Genomic DNA, 15,012 nt, shown 5'->3' with positions numbered 1-15,012 from the left:
ATGGAATGAGACAATAAAACGTCAAAGGAAAGTGTGATAATTATGCAATTACTACTGAGGTGTAGGAATGCCAGTGGTTCTATGGGCATACTCGTTTGTATATAGACGTAAACTCTTCTTAAATTCCTGCAGGGAGTATAGGTGATTTAAAAAATCTAAAGAAAATTCTGAGCAACAGGATATGAACTGATCATGATGGCAGTGATGCTGAGGCCATGCCAATGATCGTGATTATGAGGGTAGATCAAGAACGCCTGGACCATGGGGTACCATGCTTATTATACTACTGCATGGGACCACGATCTTACGTAGACTGGTAGTAGCTGATGCGGTGTACAAAATTTTTTATGCATGATCTACTGACAATGTGACATGCATGATGTGTGGCATGCATGCAGTGAATGTATTGTTTCGCACGTAAATCGCGTGCTCTGAATGGATTTCTGTTCACCACCTGCGAGATCGAGAGCCTGTGTAACTGTATGTAGATCTACTAGTACTACTAGGCTGTAGACTGTGTAGTAAACTGTACATGTACGATGTCCTGGGCTGTAGTCTACACTACACTCTACACTACACTCTACTCAGTAGTGTTTGCTGAAGTGCAAGCTGAGCTGCAGCGGTGTTTCCCTGACCGGCATAGTACTTTTGTGTTGGATTTGAAAAATCTAGGAGCCGCCCAACACCATCCATCCAGTATATCTACTCCCTGCTAAAGAGTTTTATTTAGTGCTAGCCCAAGCCTGTAGCTATCACCGTGCTCGAGATCGATCAGCATTCGCGCTGCAAGTAAGTAGTTACTTGCAAGCGAGGTCTTGTGATGCCTCGGTTGTGATCGCAAGCGCCTGCCACGCGACAGGTTGCGATGGATGTTTTGGATGTGAGAATCACATAAGCCAATGCCTGCCTTCCCGTTTATTGCGCGACAGGTCGACGCTTCTGGTTTTGTTGAGTATTGTGCCAGCAGCGTTGCTGCTGCTAGTGGTGGTGGTGCTGCTGCTGCTGGTGAAGGTGGCCAAGCGGTTGATATCGGCCTATCACACCGCCATCGTCACTCCTACTGCATCTGGAGTCACCCGTCACTGGCATCTGTACAATCTGTAGTCGTGTTTTCGTTCACGTGGGTTGCTTGATTCTTGCAACGCGACTTGCACTCGACTTTACGTGGTGCTCCAGTGTTCGGCTGGAATAGGCAGTGTGTGCGTTTTTACGTGAGCTGATGGCAGTGAGGATTGTGAGTGTGGTGAAAGCAAGTGACGAGCTCGGCTATGGCTTTACCGTCACTGGCGAGCAGCCCGCCGTCCTTACGGCCATACAGCCAGGTAGCGCTGCGGATCGAGCCGGTTTGACTGCTGGAGATTTGGTACTGGAGATCAATGGCCAGAACGTTGAAGAAGCTAGCCACGAGAAGATTGTGGCGCTGGTGGGACGCACTCGCAACGCCATTCAACTAATTATCGTCAGTAACGCAGAATTGTCTCGGGACAGCATCGCAGCGGTAGCTGAGCGCGAACGTGCGCAGCAGATCTCGTATTACAGGAATCGCCAATTTGTGCCAGGTGCCCCTGCTGCCACTGGTCCTGGTGCTGCTGCGTCCCTTCCACATGCGCCTGGTACTAGTCCCGCAGCTGGTGCATATGACCAGCATCTTCAGCCGCAGCAGCATCAATTCCCGCAACAGCAGCAACAGCAGTATATTGGTGAAAGTGGAACATTGAGTAGTGGTGCTCCTGTGCATGCGGACTCCTCCTCCACACAGGCTATGTATGGTGGATATGATGGACATGGCGGTGTTGCCACTGTAAGCTCAGTGCCGGGTGGTGAGTCCTGGCTACGACATTCCGGAGCTGAAGCTGTGGCAGCTCCCGGTGGTGATAGAGAACGCTCCAGATCGTTTGGAAACGGCGATCCGCACCACATGCCCAGAAGACGCCAATCTCACATGGAGGCGACTACCAATGGTTTACTCACTGGAGGCAGTAGCGGTGGAAATCCACTTGCCGCTGCATCTGGTGGTACTTCAGCTGGCAGTGCTGGTGGAGAATCGTGGTTTCCACGCTCTGCAAGCGGCGAGCTAACTCACGGCAGTCAGCCTGGTGTCGTGACTGGTGCCCCAACCAACAGCCCTGCCACAGTGACTCGTCGCTCACTGTCCAGTTCTGTGAGCGAGCATGGTGGCCTGTCCCGCCATTCCGGTGCCTCTCTTGACCGCCGCTCGCAGGATTCGGTGGATTCGGACGTCAGCCACGCGTCGCAGCTGACTGGAACGGAACGCCACGTGTATCCAGTGCAAGTGGCCTACTTTGGTAACGTGGCAATGAAAGCGGATCTGTCGGAGCAGACCGAGCGGCTGCGCGTGACTCGTGACTGTGTCAGCGAGTGCCGCAAGCAGCACCGGCGCCCGCAGACCGTCACAATGCACATATCGCAGAAGGGCATTCGCCTGGTGTGGCTGGTCAACGGCGCATCTGAAACACTGTTCATCAGCCGGTCGGCGGTTGCCTTGACTTGGGTAGACCCAAGTGATCATCGTGTCTTCTCTCTGGTCCAGCGTGAGAGAGTGTACAATGGTAGTGTCAGCAGCAGTGGGGGAAGAGGAGGTGCGTCGGACAAGACAGTGGTGCAGATGAAGGGCCATGTTTTCAAGGTGTTGCCGAACGGCTTCGACTCGTTCCAAGGATTCGACGCTGCGCAGCCCGATTCGGGAACTTCGTCGTCTCCTGACAGCACAACGCAGAGTGCGTGGCCGATTATTCGACTCTTGAAATACATGTATGGCGGTAAGTCCGATCGCAAGGGCTCCCGTGCACCGAGCGAAAGCAGCATGTCATCAGCGGGCCGAGGTAGCGGTGATCATGACCATAGGCGCCAGCACTCAGGTGGTTCTGGCATAGACATGCACTCGCGGTCAATGAGATCCACATCGACCATCGTTCCTCCGTCTCCTAGTTTTGCAGATCGGCACGAGGCTGGCGGCACAGGTAGGACAGGCAGCTTGCCCCGCAGCACATCTGCAATCCTCAAAGGCAGCTCAGCGCATAGCAGCAATGGTCGAAGTGGCAGTCCGGAGAGCTTCACCAGCATTGCTAGCGGCGGTGTTATGTTTGCCTCTACAGGCTCCCAGTTTCGAGCAATGGGCGCACTGGCTGCCAGGGATCATGATGATGATTCCGGTGTGCTGCAGGACCATCTGCGTCTCGGCATGCCCAACTTTAGCAGTACACCTCACCGCTCTCCGCAGGTACGGGTCATCCGCGGCAGGGTGTGAAGTATGCACCTGCATGTCAATGCAAATCTGTGTGTGTGTGTACGTGTGCATGTGTGTACATGTGTGTGTATGGTGTGTGTATGGTGTGTGTGTGTGTGTGTGTGTGTGTGTGTGCGTGTGTGTGTGCGTGTGTGTGTGTGTGTGTACACGTGTGTCCACTTGTGACTAAGGGAGAGATGAAGGGGGGGGGGGGATTGGCCTGGGGGCACGTCTCTTAGTGTGGCAGGGTTACACTATGGCAACAATAGAGCATTATAATTATGTTCTGCTAAGGGTCTTTGCAAAAGTATTTTGCCGTCCCTGAAACGAACATCGTTCATGGTGGTGGTGTGGGGGGGGGGGGGGGATCACAAGTCGACCGACAATGTGCATGATTATTGTACAAGCATGCAATTTGCGTCGTCTAGCAAACTGTGTTCATTTTGGAGTGGGAGGAGGGGTCACAGTGCAAAGTGCATGTTGATCCTTGTCATGCCAACAAATTTTGAGACGGCCCCTAAGTTGACTGACTTCCAAAGGTTCAATTCATGTACAGTACTACTTCGAATTAGTAACACAGACGTGCCTTTATTTTTTAACAATTTTTGGCAAGGTCTCCTAGTCATAGAGCACGCTAAAGGTCAGTTATAGACCTCTCATGCAGGTTCCTGTATCTATGTTTTTGCAATACCCTATTTTGGTCTACTGAACGTTTTTTTCCAGTCGTCAATGAAGATGTTCACCTGGATGGACCTTAATACTTGTTTTGTATTGCTGGGCTTGTGTTGCAAGTGCTTGTTTGCTGGCGAGGAATGGGCTGTTCACAGCTTAGGGGTATGTTTGCTGCTGTGTTGTTGTTGCTGTGTGCGTGTGTCTTGCAGCTACCTAGCGAACGGCGGCAAGATGCTGGTGAGTAGGGCGCTGTGCCTGAACATAACGCCTGTTAGGCAATATAATTATGGAGAATTGCATGCAACTAGGGGCAAGGGGGAGCAGGCATTGGGCCCATCTGTCATTCTGGTTTCAGCCCTGCTGTGTTGTGCCTGTGGAAGGTACATGTACAAGTAAGATTAGTATCTGGTACACAATCTGTTATATTTATACATGTAAATTATACCCAGTATCCAGCATTGCATTGCTGACACAACTGTCCACGTCTTACTCATTGCACTATGGGTAGAGTAGAACCCGGGTTAAGGATCCACCTAACTCTGCGCGGACATAGCTGGACTCAGTTGTGCAGGGATGGGCAAAAAGGTGTGCAAAACGACTTCTTGTGAGTAGATGGACCTCGGAAAAATAGTTTGGAGCGAAAAAAGTTACGGCTTCCTCGGAAACCGACAGGGGACCCCCCATTGGGCTGGAAATTAAATCCCGGTATAAGGATCACCCGCACAATATGTACATGCCAAATAACCCCCCCGGGGCTCCTATCCCTAATCCGGTGTGACCCTTAGCCTGGTTCTACTCTACGGTCTACCAGGAGTACGGGGGGGGGGGGGGACTTTTGCTGTCTAGGCTACATGTATACTTTTATGGAGGCAGATGCATACTACCCCTGTTCAAGCTGCTTGCACTCATTTTTCCAGTGCATTCTCAATTCAGAAATGTGCAGTAGATGGTTACTATTAACGTTACGTGTAGTTCACAAGTAAAACACTCGATCGTGATGGTATCTCTGTGGCATAGACAGCCAGGCAAAGTGACAATGATTACTGACAGACTGCCTGTAGACAATGATTTAGTGAATATCTTGCTACTAGCTCACTGTTTGTGTTTTGTATCGGTGGTACTGACAATGTGTGCTCTCAGATTCCAGTCGGTACAGCCCGCAGGCCAGGCGGAGAACGAGCACGATGGGCAACCGCAGCGGAAGTTTGGATAGTGTTTACGACACGTCACTTGGCACCAGTCAGCCAACCGAGCTGGTGCCGAGAGAACCGAAGAGAGAGAATCGTGTAGCAGAGTGGGCCACAAGCTTCAAGTCGTTACTGACTGATACGTACGGCCGGCAACTCTTCCAGGTTAGCTAGCAAGAAATTTTAAAATTGGTAGAATAGTGACTTGGTTAGTGAATCCTAGCCTATGTAACCCGTATCTGTTTGCATTGTGGCTGGTTTAGAATTGTGGCTGGTTTAGCCAAGGAAATACAGTAAAACCTGGTTTAAGCGACCACCCCACGGTGCAAGCAAAAGCGGTCGTTAAAGCCAGGTGGTCTTTAGAACCAGGTCCCACCGTGTCGGTGTGGAACTGTCCTTGCATGGAAAAACGGTCGTTAGGAGCAGGTGGTTACTAAAACCAGAGGTCGCTTACACCAGGTTTTACTGTAGGCGCGGGGAGAGGGGGGGGGGGGGGGCACAGTGTTATTCGCAGAGCACGTATAAAACCGCGTACCTGCCAGCCATGTGCATAGCTCCAACACAATTCGTGTGAGAAACATCTGTGACCTGTTGGTTACAGCCATATATAGTACTACAGTAGTGTGTGTGTGTGTGTGTGTGTGTGTGTGTGTGTATGTGTATGTGTGTGTGTATGTGTGTATGTATGTGTGTATGTGTGTGTGTATGTGTGTGTGTGTATGTGTGTGTGTGTATGTGTGTGTGTGTGTGTGTGTGTGTGTGTGTATGTGTGTGTGTGTGTGTGTGTGTATGTGTGTGTGTGTGTGTTTATGTGTGTGTGTGTGTGTATGTGTGTGTGTGTGTGTGTGTGTGTGTGTTGGATTCTCTCTGAATGTACGTCACACATGTGCATGTTCTTGTGTAACAAGTATGCCTTCTCATGGGCGTGTTCTGCAGCGGTTCCTGGCTAGCATTCTGTGCGAAGAAAACATACTCTTCTGGGAGGAGGTGGAACGGTTCAAGGCAAGCAGCACAGAGCAGGTGAGACCAGGGTCCACTGAAGTCGTTTCAAGGACCGATGGCGGTGGTGTTGGTGTTGGTGTGTGTGTGTGGGGGGGGGGGGGGGGATTTGTATGGCTAATGTAATACCCTGATGCGTAGCCAGGACTCAACATGATATACTACCATAGATTTATGTGATGCCTAGGCTCTCAGGACTCAACATGATATACTACCATAGATTTATGTGATGCCTAGGCTCTCAATAACTCTGGCACTGTATAATGACGGAAAGCTTCAGCGTTACCAGTAAAATGTCATCATGTCCTGTGTGATTTCCTCTTGCTGGTTCTAGATGCAATCCACCGGACAAGACATATTCAAGACTTTCATCGACAGTGGAAGTCGTCAACAAGTGAATTTGGAAAGTAACACATACAAACAGTTGACAAAGGACAGCAACAGCGAGTTTAAAATCACCTCGTACAATGCTGCACAGAAAGAGGTAAGCAATGCTCCTTCCACCAGGGGGGGGGGGGGGGGGGAGGAGGTAGGGAGTAAGGCATCATCAGATTAGCTATTACTATAGCATTTTGGCTCAATCCTCACCGGCTTTCTTCAATCCTCACCCTTTCGTCAATCCTCACCCTTTCTTCAATCCTCACCCTTTCGTCAATCCTCATCCTTTCCTCAATCGTCACCCTTTCCTCAATCGTCACCCTTTCCTCAATCCTCACCCTTTCCTCTTGCTGTCTGTACATGTGCTCATCTGTTTTGTGATCAGATATTCGACCTGATGAGGTCTGACTCTCATAGCAAGTTCACTCGCTCTGACATCTACAAACAGCATGTATGCTTAGAACTGGATGGTAAGCCACTGCCAGATGAGGAAGGAGCTGCAGGGACCACTGCCTCTAGCGATGATGCCTTGCCCGCATCCAATCGTCAGGCCAGCACCAAACGCAAGGTACAGTGGTTGAGTGGTGTGTTCACCGTACCCGTACTAATGGGACTCAATCTGCAGTGCAGTGTAACTCACGTAGTACATATTCTGATAAGACCTACTCTTGCTTAGCACGGGCATTGTCCGTAGCAGGGGTGTGTTGATCCATACTGAAGTATGTTAGGGTAAGAAGTACTTTGGATAGTAAGTACTTTGGATAGTAAGTACACAGTTTCCTGCTGCCCATGGGTAGGGTATGTATTATCAGAGTTCTACTGTAAGATGTCATACGGAAGTGTAGCCATGACTTAATGGGGAAGCGACTTGGCTGCAGTGCAGCAGGCATCCAACGTGTGAGGGCCATGCTCATGATGGAATGAAGCATGCATCTAAAATGGCTGCCACCTCTGGCCTGGGTGACGGACAAACCTCTCCCCTATATGGCAAGTTCAGCCAGAATATTTCTGCAGGTATGACTGAACACATTGTGTCCCTTCATGCAGGGTTAGTATCACAATGTGCATAGTCGCAATGAATTGAGTGCAACATCCGATGAAGTACGAGTATGTGCAATAATCCAGGTATAAACCAGAGTGTGCAACTTCCCATGTTGTGAGTTTGGGAAAGTGAAGTTCAACATTTGATTTTGATTTTTGACATCCTGTGTATGTGTGTACGTGTGTGTGTGTGTGTGTGTGTGTGTGTGTGCACGTGTGTGTGTGTGTGTGTGTGTGTGTGTGTACAACGATGTGGTTCACAGGGCCTGTTTGGCTTCTTGAAGAAGGACCGGAAGGACAAGATGATCAGTGAAGAGCCGGTTAGTCAGAGATATAACCAGCCCGTCAGCGGCAGGGCGTTTGGTGACACTCAGTTTTACAATAGTGCATTGTGAGATCCGTGTGCATGGTCGCCGGACAGCCGTCACTACTGCCTCCGTATGCCCTTGTTGCCATGCTAATGTCCTTTGCATTTGCACATGTCACAGTCTGTCTACACTTGGCTCTCAGTACCGTGCTTACATGCGTATTGTCCCGCACGGTCGTATCCCAGTAGCTCGCGCTGCATGGCTCTACCCAATATAACAGCGACTGAAAGGATTCCGATAATGAAGTAATCACTTGATCTTGAATGAACTTCTGAACTTGGATTCCTCATGTATGTTCATGCGCAAGCTACTAAAATGTCTAAACTTCTGATTGGCCAAATTATTCCTGGATGCATGCAGCCTTGTTTTCAATGCGTTGCACAGCCATTTTAGTTGCACATCCCGTACTCGACATAGCTACCTTTCATAACCTAGGCAGGCGGGGATCGGTCGCTCCCTTTGTGCCATAGCGAAGAGCTTGATGCACATGGACATCTGTAGTTTTATGATTCAATGAGGACATAGTGCCTCTAGCTGCAAAGCACAGCACGCCGAATGGTTCCACAATGAATCACGACTTTGTTCCAGCTACTGAAGATTATCTTTTACAAACTGACATCCTTGCACATTCAGAAAGATGCACATTCATCAAACCTAACTCACTGCTGGCCATTTGACTCGTTGATCATTTGTTTCTACTGGCCGGTACCATTCATGCTTGTTGAAATTCTTCACAAAAGGCTGCCACCGTTGACACAACAGATTATGGCTATTCCACACCCAAATTTCCCAGAACAAGATTTCTCCACTTACGGTGCAGAGGCGTGCGACAGTGCGGCATTCTTGCAAAGCCGTAAAAACTGGATTTTCCTCTTCGTTGCTGGCCTATTCCAGGCAGTGTTTTTTTTTGCCGTAGCACGTTTAGTTAGAATGCATGCGACTGTTCTTTCCTTGTATGGTAGTGTGTCTGAGTGTTTGTCCTAGTTTTTGGTTTCATCATTTTCTTGTTTGGGCGCTTGTCGTGCTTGCTCCCTGAGCAAAGATGCCATTGCAATATCCCATTATGGCAGGATGAGTTTGGTATAAAGCAATCATTCAAAATAACCCACTAAATATCTCAGTCATGCGTAAAGGTATGTATGTGTATGTGTGTTTGCAAATGAACATGCATGTCTGCTTGTGTGTGTGTGTGTGTGTGGAGGTGGGGTGGGGGGTTGCATGTGTGTGTAGCCAGTATACTACTCGTCTAGTATGCCACTATCTGGATTATGCAGTCAGTGACCGTGTGGCGTAAGGCTTCATCTGTTATCATCCAGAACTTTTCCCCTATCCTTGCTATGAGGGAAGATCGGTGGGTGTACTGGCCATGTGACACTTATAGAGTTACTTTTTGGAGGTGGTGCGTGTGTATGTGTGTGTGTGTGTGTGTGTGTGTGTGTGTGTGTGTGTGTGTGTGTGTGTGTGTGTGTGTGTGTCTGATTTCATCCATTGATGTATGAAATATTATAATGTAAAGAGGTTATGCGATTTCGCCATCACTTGCTTTGCTTTTGTATGGAGTGACGAAGCTGTGGTATCGCACATACTGATTTGCCACTCGATACTGAGTCAATACAAAGTGTATGCGGCAATGAATGTCATCATCGCACACTTAAACCTCTGTTCATGCAGATGAACATGTACAAGGTGGAAGTCATTATGCCTTTTGGCGGAAACTTCACCAAGCTACATCATTATGATCTGAACGGACTAACTAGTGACATTCATGTATGGAATGGCGCGCATGTCATGTTTGCGGTGTGTGTACAGAACGGACTGCAGTGTACCAGTACCGGTACATGTATTTACTTCAAAGTACGGTACCATGATGTGCATGATGTATACCCATACATTGTATTTCACGGTAATGCATGATCACTCTGGAGGAAAGTGTGATCATACAATCATGTACATCAACCGGTCTGGACTGTACTCCGGGCTTGCACATGTCCTAATCATGGCTTGATGACTCTAAAACAGTAAAACTAAAAGCCTCCTTTTTAAAAGTTGTATGCCTTTTATGTGCATGTGCAATCAGTCAATCATGTACGTAATCAGTATTAGCCGGTCAGTGTACGTGTGCTGGGAACGACACTTCAGTGACAGATACATGTAAAGTCATGATGCATGTAGATAAGGATCAAGACTCCCGGGCCTATCATCATAATGTTATGTTATGATACATGTACATGTACATGAGCGTATCAGATAGAACTTACTTAGTACTGTACTAGTGCATCATTGAGTGAATTGAAGGCATTTTGACTAGACCCCCTGGTGAAAAACTTGAAGAAAAACACATGTACATGATTGTACTAAACTGTCAATCACGGTCACTGTAGTGACGCTTAGCATCAGTGTATGGAACTTAGTAAGCCATACACCATACCAGGGTGTCGTGATAAGTGTTCAGGGTAGGGCTGGTAAAACACACTCACCAACTCCTTCCAAGCACAAACATGAAAATCTCGTAGGTGTGGCAACCACTGAAAGTGTGACCTAGTCATGTACATGTACTAGTAACTTTAATAATAATTATTGTTATGTTACGATGACGATCTAGCACAAGGCACAGCATACCTGTAATCTGGACTTACTACGTTCTCAGCTTCCTTGGAGAGAGGTGAATGCAATCGAGACTCGAGAAAAGAACATGTTTCAGGACTACATCAGTACATGTGGATTGTACATGTGGATTGTACATGTGGATTGTACATGTGGATTGTACATGTGGATTGTACATGTGGATTGTACATGTGGATTGTACATGTGGATTGTACATGTGGATTGTACATGTGGATTGTACATGTGGATTGTACATGTGGATTGTACATACTCACAGTCAGTGTCACGGTTCAAAGAACCAGAACTTTCTTTTCGCCTGCATTTAGGGCCCGGTGTAATATGCCCGAAACTTTGCCGAAAATGCTTTTGGGAAATTCTCGTAAACCTTGCCGAAAATGCTCGGAAAATGCTCACTTTTTTGTAATCCTCAGCACACGCCGTCAAAAGACTCAAAACCAGGGAGTCAGAAAATACCGGTATTTTACGACTCCCTGGTGAAAACCATTATTTTCAATTCATAAACTACTCAACAAGAAGCTAACCCACGGAATGCGGAAGTGACGTTCTCGTTTGGGGGGGGGGGGTTCTTCTCTCAATTTTGATACACAACGGCCAAGTGCTCCGTTTCCCCCAAAATGCTGCATCACGAGCCCAAAGTGCTGGGTTCGCGGATTGTACCGAAAATGCTCAAAAAAATGCCGGCATATTACACGGGGGCCTACCTGCATTACACGTGATGAGAAATCAGTTACTAGTACAGTACTGGTGGGAACCGTGATGTTGATTGTGAGGAGCCTGCAACTTACTTACTTGATCGTATTACGAACTATAGATTCGGTGGTATAGTATTGCACTAATGGTAGGAGCCTGTTAATTAAAAGGCTCTTACTTAAAACGCTTTACTCCGGGGCTTAGCCTTCCGTAATCGAGTTAGGTGTCACTATTACATCAAGCAAGAGTACAAGTCATACTACTTCGAAGTAGAAGTGGGAGGGCTATTTATAAGTAGGGTGGGGTTCTTAAAAACAGGAAGGACAAGATGTCAAGAGTACGAGTCGTACTAGTAGTACTAGTGTTATGACTAACTGTCCACCAAAGTAACCGGAGACGAGTGTAGCGGCTCTTCGCCCTCACTAGCTACAGTGTAGATCTACATTGTACCAGCAACAGTTACCTGTCGTTGACTACATTGTATGCCCGTTGGGCCGTTGCCGACCTGCATCTCTCGAGCCTAAACGCATGACCTTCGCATGATGTACCACACATGTACAGTATTCTTGACACAGCTCACACTCTCCAGCTCCCACACATTGCTTTTGCAAACCATGCAATCCGAGAATGTGCTTCCTATATTTGGACTCCATTCCTCCGCATAGCTGTCACCGCCGGACCTTCTTCTTCACCACCTCGCGCAAACATGTAGGTAATTTTCATCGTAATCATAATAACAACTGAACAACAACAACAACAACAACAACGAGATTCAAAGCAAACATCCTACCACTTGTCATCTCTTCCGTATGTACTTGCTCACATTGCTCAGCACATCTATAGCTCCATTGCGCCCAGCCTATGTGATAAACTCCCTATTGCCATCGCTACTGCCTCAGCAAGCAGCTAAACTTTGATCTCTCTGTATCTGATCCCCGTGCCTGTAATTATGTTTCTCTTATTGGCCACAGGCCATCGTGAGAATAAAAGATTTCAAACAACAACAACAACAACAACAACAACAACAACAACAACAACAACAACAACAACAACAACAACAACAACAACAACAACAACAACAACAACAACAACAACAACAACAACAACAACAACAACAACAACAACAAATTCTTCCTCACTCTTTCTCCTTTCTTACACTATTATCTCTTATTGGCCACTGGCTATCGTGAGAATAAAGATTTGAAACAACAGCAACAACAACAACAACTAATGCTTCCCGAAGTTCTAGCGATGCCTTAGGAAGTGTAGCCACCCACGACTCCATCTCCATGCCTACTCTCCTACAAACCTCGACAACATTCTCTATTGTACTCCACCTAGAACAATAACATAGACAAGCATGCCTGTCTTCAACTTATACTTGAAGCCTCTGTCCTTTCCTTCTTCATCATCTCACAACCTAGTCACAACTTTCTGTAGTCTGACTTTACTTGTCCATCCTCCAAACCCGGTGCACTTGTTGTGGTGTTTGCCTACACTTCAAGATCATAAACAGCGAGTTCGACAACAAGGCACACAACTGACAGGGAGTACTGAGGCTTTCAACGACCTCACACCTACATGTACAAGTACATTGTAGTTGAACCAACACATCTACGAGGCGCAAACCAACAACCTTTCAACTATTACTTGGAAGGCTGCGGTTAGGAAAGGTCCAATGAGGGGAAGGAAAGCGCAACGAAGATGAGCACGAGCTACATTTAGAGTATGTACGTCCCACGGCAACAAAGTATGCCGAAAGCTTCTGGATGATGACGAAACTTGCAAGGGACATGCCGGTCTTGATGTTTTGGAACTAGGTGACAGGTAGTTGAATGGCTTACCCCCTTCTCCTCCACGGGACCAACACATAGATATAGGCTACGGCCTGTGGAGAATCATAAACAATACAATACGAACTTAGAAGTTGCGACTTCGGCAGCATTAGTGTTGAAGTTGGTTGTTCCTATGAGGAGCACACGCTTCCTGCCGAACTTGACAATTGACTGACTCACGACTGCCATCCGGAGTACAGGAGGAGCACGTCGCACCTTCCACTCGACAAACCTACAAGAAAGCACCACTCCCTGCTCAATACACAGTGTTTCGGGGAATTTACCCCTCATAAGTAAATGTTGAGCTTGAGACAGTTGAGTGGGCTGAGGAAGATTGAATTTGTGCTTGAAAAGCACCATTTCATAATGGTGGTCTCTAAGCCAACCTATCACCAGGGATACAAACGTCCAGAGACGCTTCGTTTCCAGCGCGACAAACACCTCATGAGGCCCCAGGTAGCAGCGTGAGTAAAACTAAAAAGTCACTCATGGAGTTGTGCTAAACACTAAAACAGACGTTGAGAGCCAGCACTGAGTAGCTATTCACAACGCTGTCACTTCCGACAACTAGTCGCACGTCCAACAACTAGTCGCACGTACGTCCGCGTGAGGGACAACAAGACGAACTTAGAAGTTGCGACTTCGGCGGTATTAGTGTTGAAGTTAGTTGTACCGGCAGGCATGTACAAATGTATGTCGTATACAACACGATTGCAGTAAAATTATAACACAATCATGTACAACCATGGTCATATCATGTACAATCATGGTCATGTATGATTGTGATGCTATACGCAGAGCTCATAATGACATAAGTGATAATGTCTTCTCTAAATTAGAATCCCCAAGCCAACGCCAAGGTCCCTTAGCTGCCTGTAGTGCCTGCAGTGGCTTTGGTGAGAGTGTAGTCATGTTGTGCCAATGCGGAGGATCGTCGAGGAGAACGGAAGTACTGGCAGTAATCCACACGATCCACGGCATGCAAGTCCCCACACACCAAACGACGTTACTTGTTTAATTATAATAACTACACAATGTACATGTATCAATCAGCTGTGAAGGCTAAACTACTGAAGGGTAACTTTTAGATTTCAAAATCCTGAATGCCACAAAGAGCACGTAACCAGTCCACCCTTACATGTATGTACTCTTGATACCACCCATGTATGCAGTGCTAATACTTGGAGGTTATTACCATGATCATGTTTATCATGTATGATGGAAACCTAAACAGAAGCATTTTATCAGGAGAGGCTTTTGTCAAATTGCAGACCCCAAAGCCTGTGAAAATGGGCTCCATTCACACCTAGACCTCCATAATTGGAGAAATCAGCTGTCATCATTGACTTTGTTCACAGTGAACTGTAGCGCAGCTCTAAAATCGCGCCTCTCTTCCTTCTATTGGTTTTGCATTGCCCACAGCATGAGTACAGCGGAGGTTCTTCCCAGTCTTCTTCTTCATCGTCGAAGAAGTCGGTGGGAAGAATGCGCTCTGAAGTTCTTCTTCAGCAGCAGCAGCAACAGCAGCAGCACTCAGCTCACAACCCACACGGCAAGGCCAACCTCGCCGGTAACCTGACTTTGTCCAAGGCCGCGTCTCGGGCTACCATGACGACAATGCTCGAGAATCCAGGCAGTCAAAAGTCTGCCAAGTGGTCAGGTAAGACCTCGCCGGCCTTGGCGGCTGTGCGATAGTCTAGTCTAGAACCGGCCGATCATTGCAGTCATGTTATGTAGAGTCTACATGTATGTTGATCAGGAAAGACTGACCTGGGCGGTTCATTATCATGATTGATGGTCGGGAAAACCACCCAGTTCCATCCTCTGGCTCTGGCCTCGTTGAAAATGCCTTCTGTTCATCATTCTGATCATTTATTATTTTCTGGAATCCTGAACAAGTCCCACTGCATTTAAAAAATTATAATAATTGGTCTTGCAACTAAGCTTACTTATCATTACAGCTACAGCTC

The 15,012-nt window shown here is 47.4% G+C and overlaps 1 protein-coding gene across 1 annotated transcript in view; it reads left to right on the top strand.

The window, feature by feature from the left end:
- Positions 1-583: 583 nt before the first annotated feature.
- Positions 584-15,012, top strand: part of LOC135805230 (regulator of G-protein signaling 12-like) — a 22,272-nt gene continuing 7,843 nt past the window's right edge. The window contains exons 1-8 of the mRNA XM_065319240.1: positions 584-3,241; positions 4,129-4,156; positions 5,060-5,271; positions 6,043-6,126; positions 6,440-6,589; positions 6,869-7,051; positions 7,788-7,844; positions 14,465-14,702. Of these exons, the coding sequence (XP_065175312.1) occupies positions 1,220-3,241; positions 4,129-4,156; positions 5,060-5,271; positions 6,043-6,126; positions 6,440-6,589; positions 6,869-7,051; positions 7,788-7,844; positions 14,465-14,702 (2,974 nt within the window). The 5' untranslated portion in view covers positions 584-1,219. The remainder of the gene's footprint in view (positions 3,242-4,128; positions 4,157-5,059; positions 5,272-6,042; positions 6,127-6,439; positions 6,590-6,868; positions 7,052-7,787; positions 7,845-14,464; positions 14,703-15,012) is intronic.

The sequence above is a fragment of the Sycon ciliatum genome, chromosome 1, assembly GCF_964019385.1.
Source record: "Sycon ciliatum chromosome 1, ocSycCili1.1, whole genome shotgun sequence".
Taxonomy (NCBI): Eukaryota; Metazoa; Porifera; class Calcarea; order Leucosolenida; family Sycettidae; genus Sycon; species Sycon ciliatum.
Note: the sequence above shows the minus strand (reverse complement) of the source record. Positions and strands in the feature narration are given on the sequence as shown.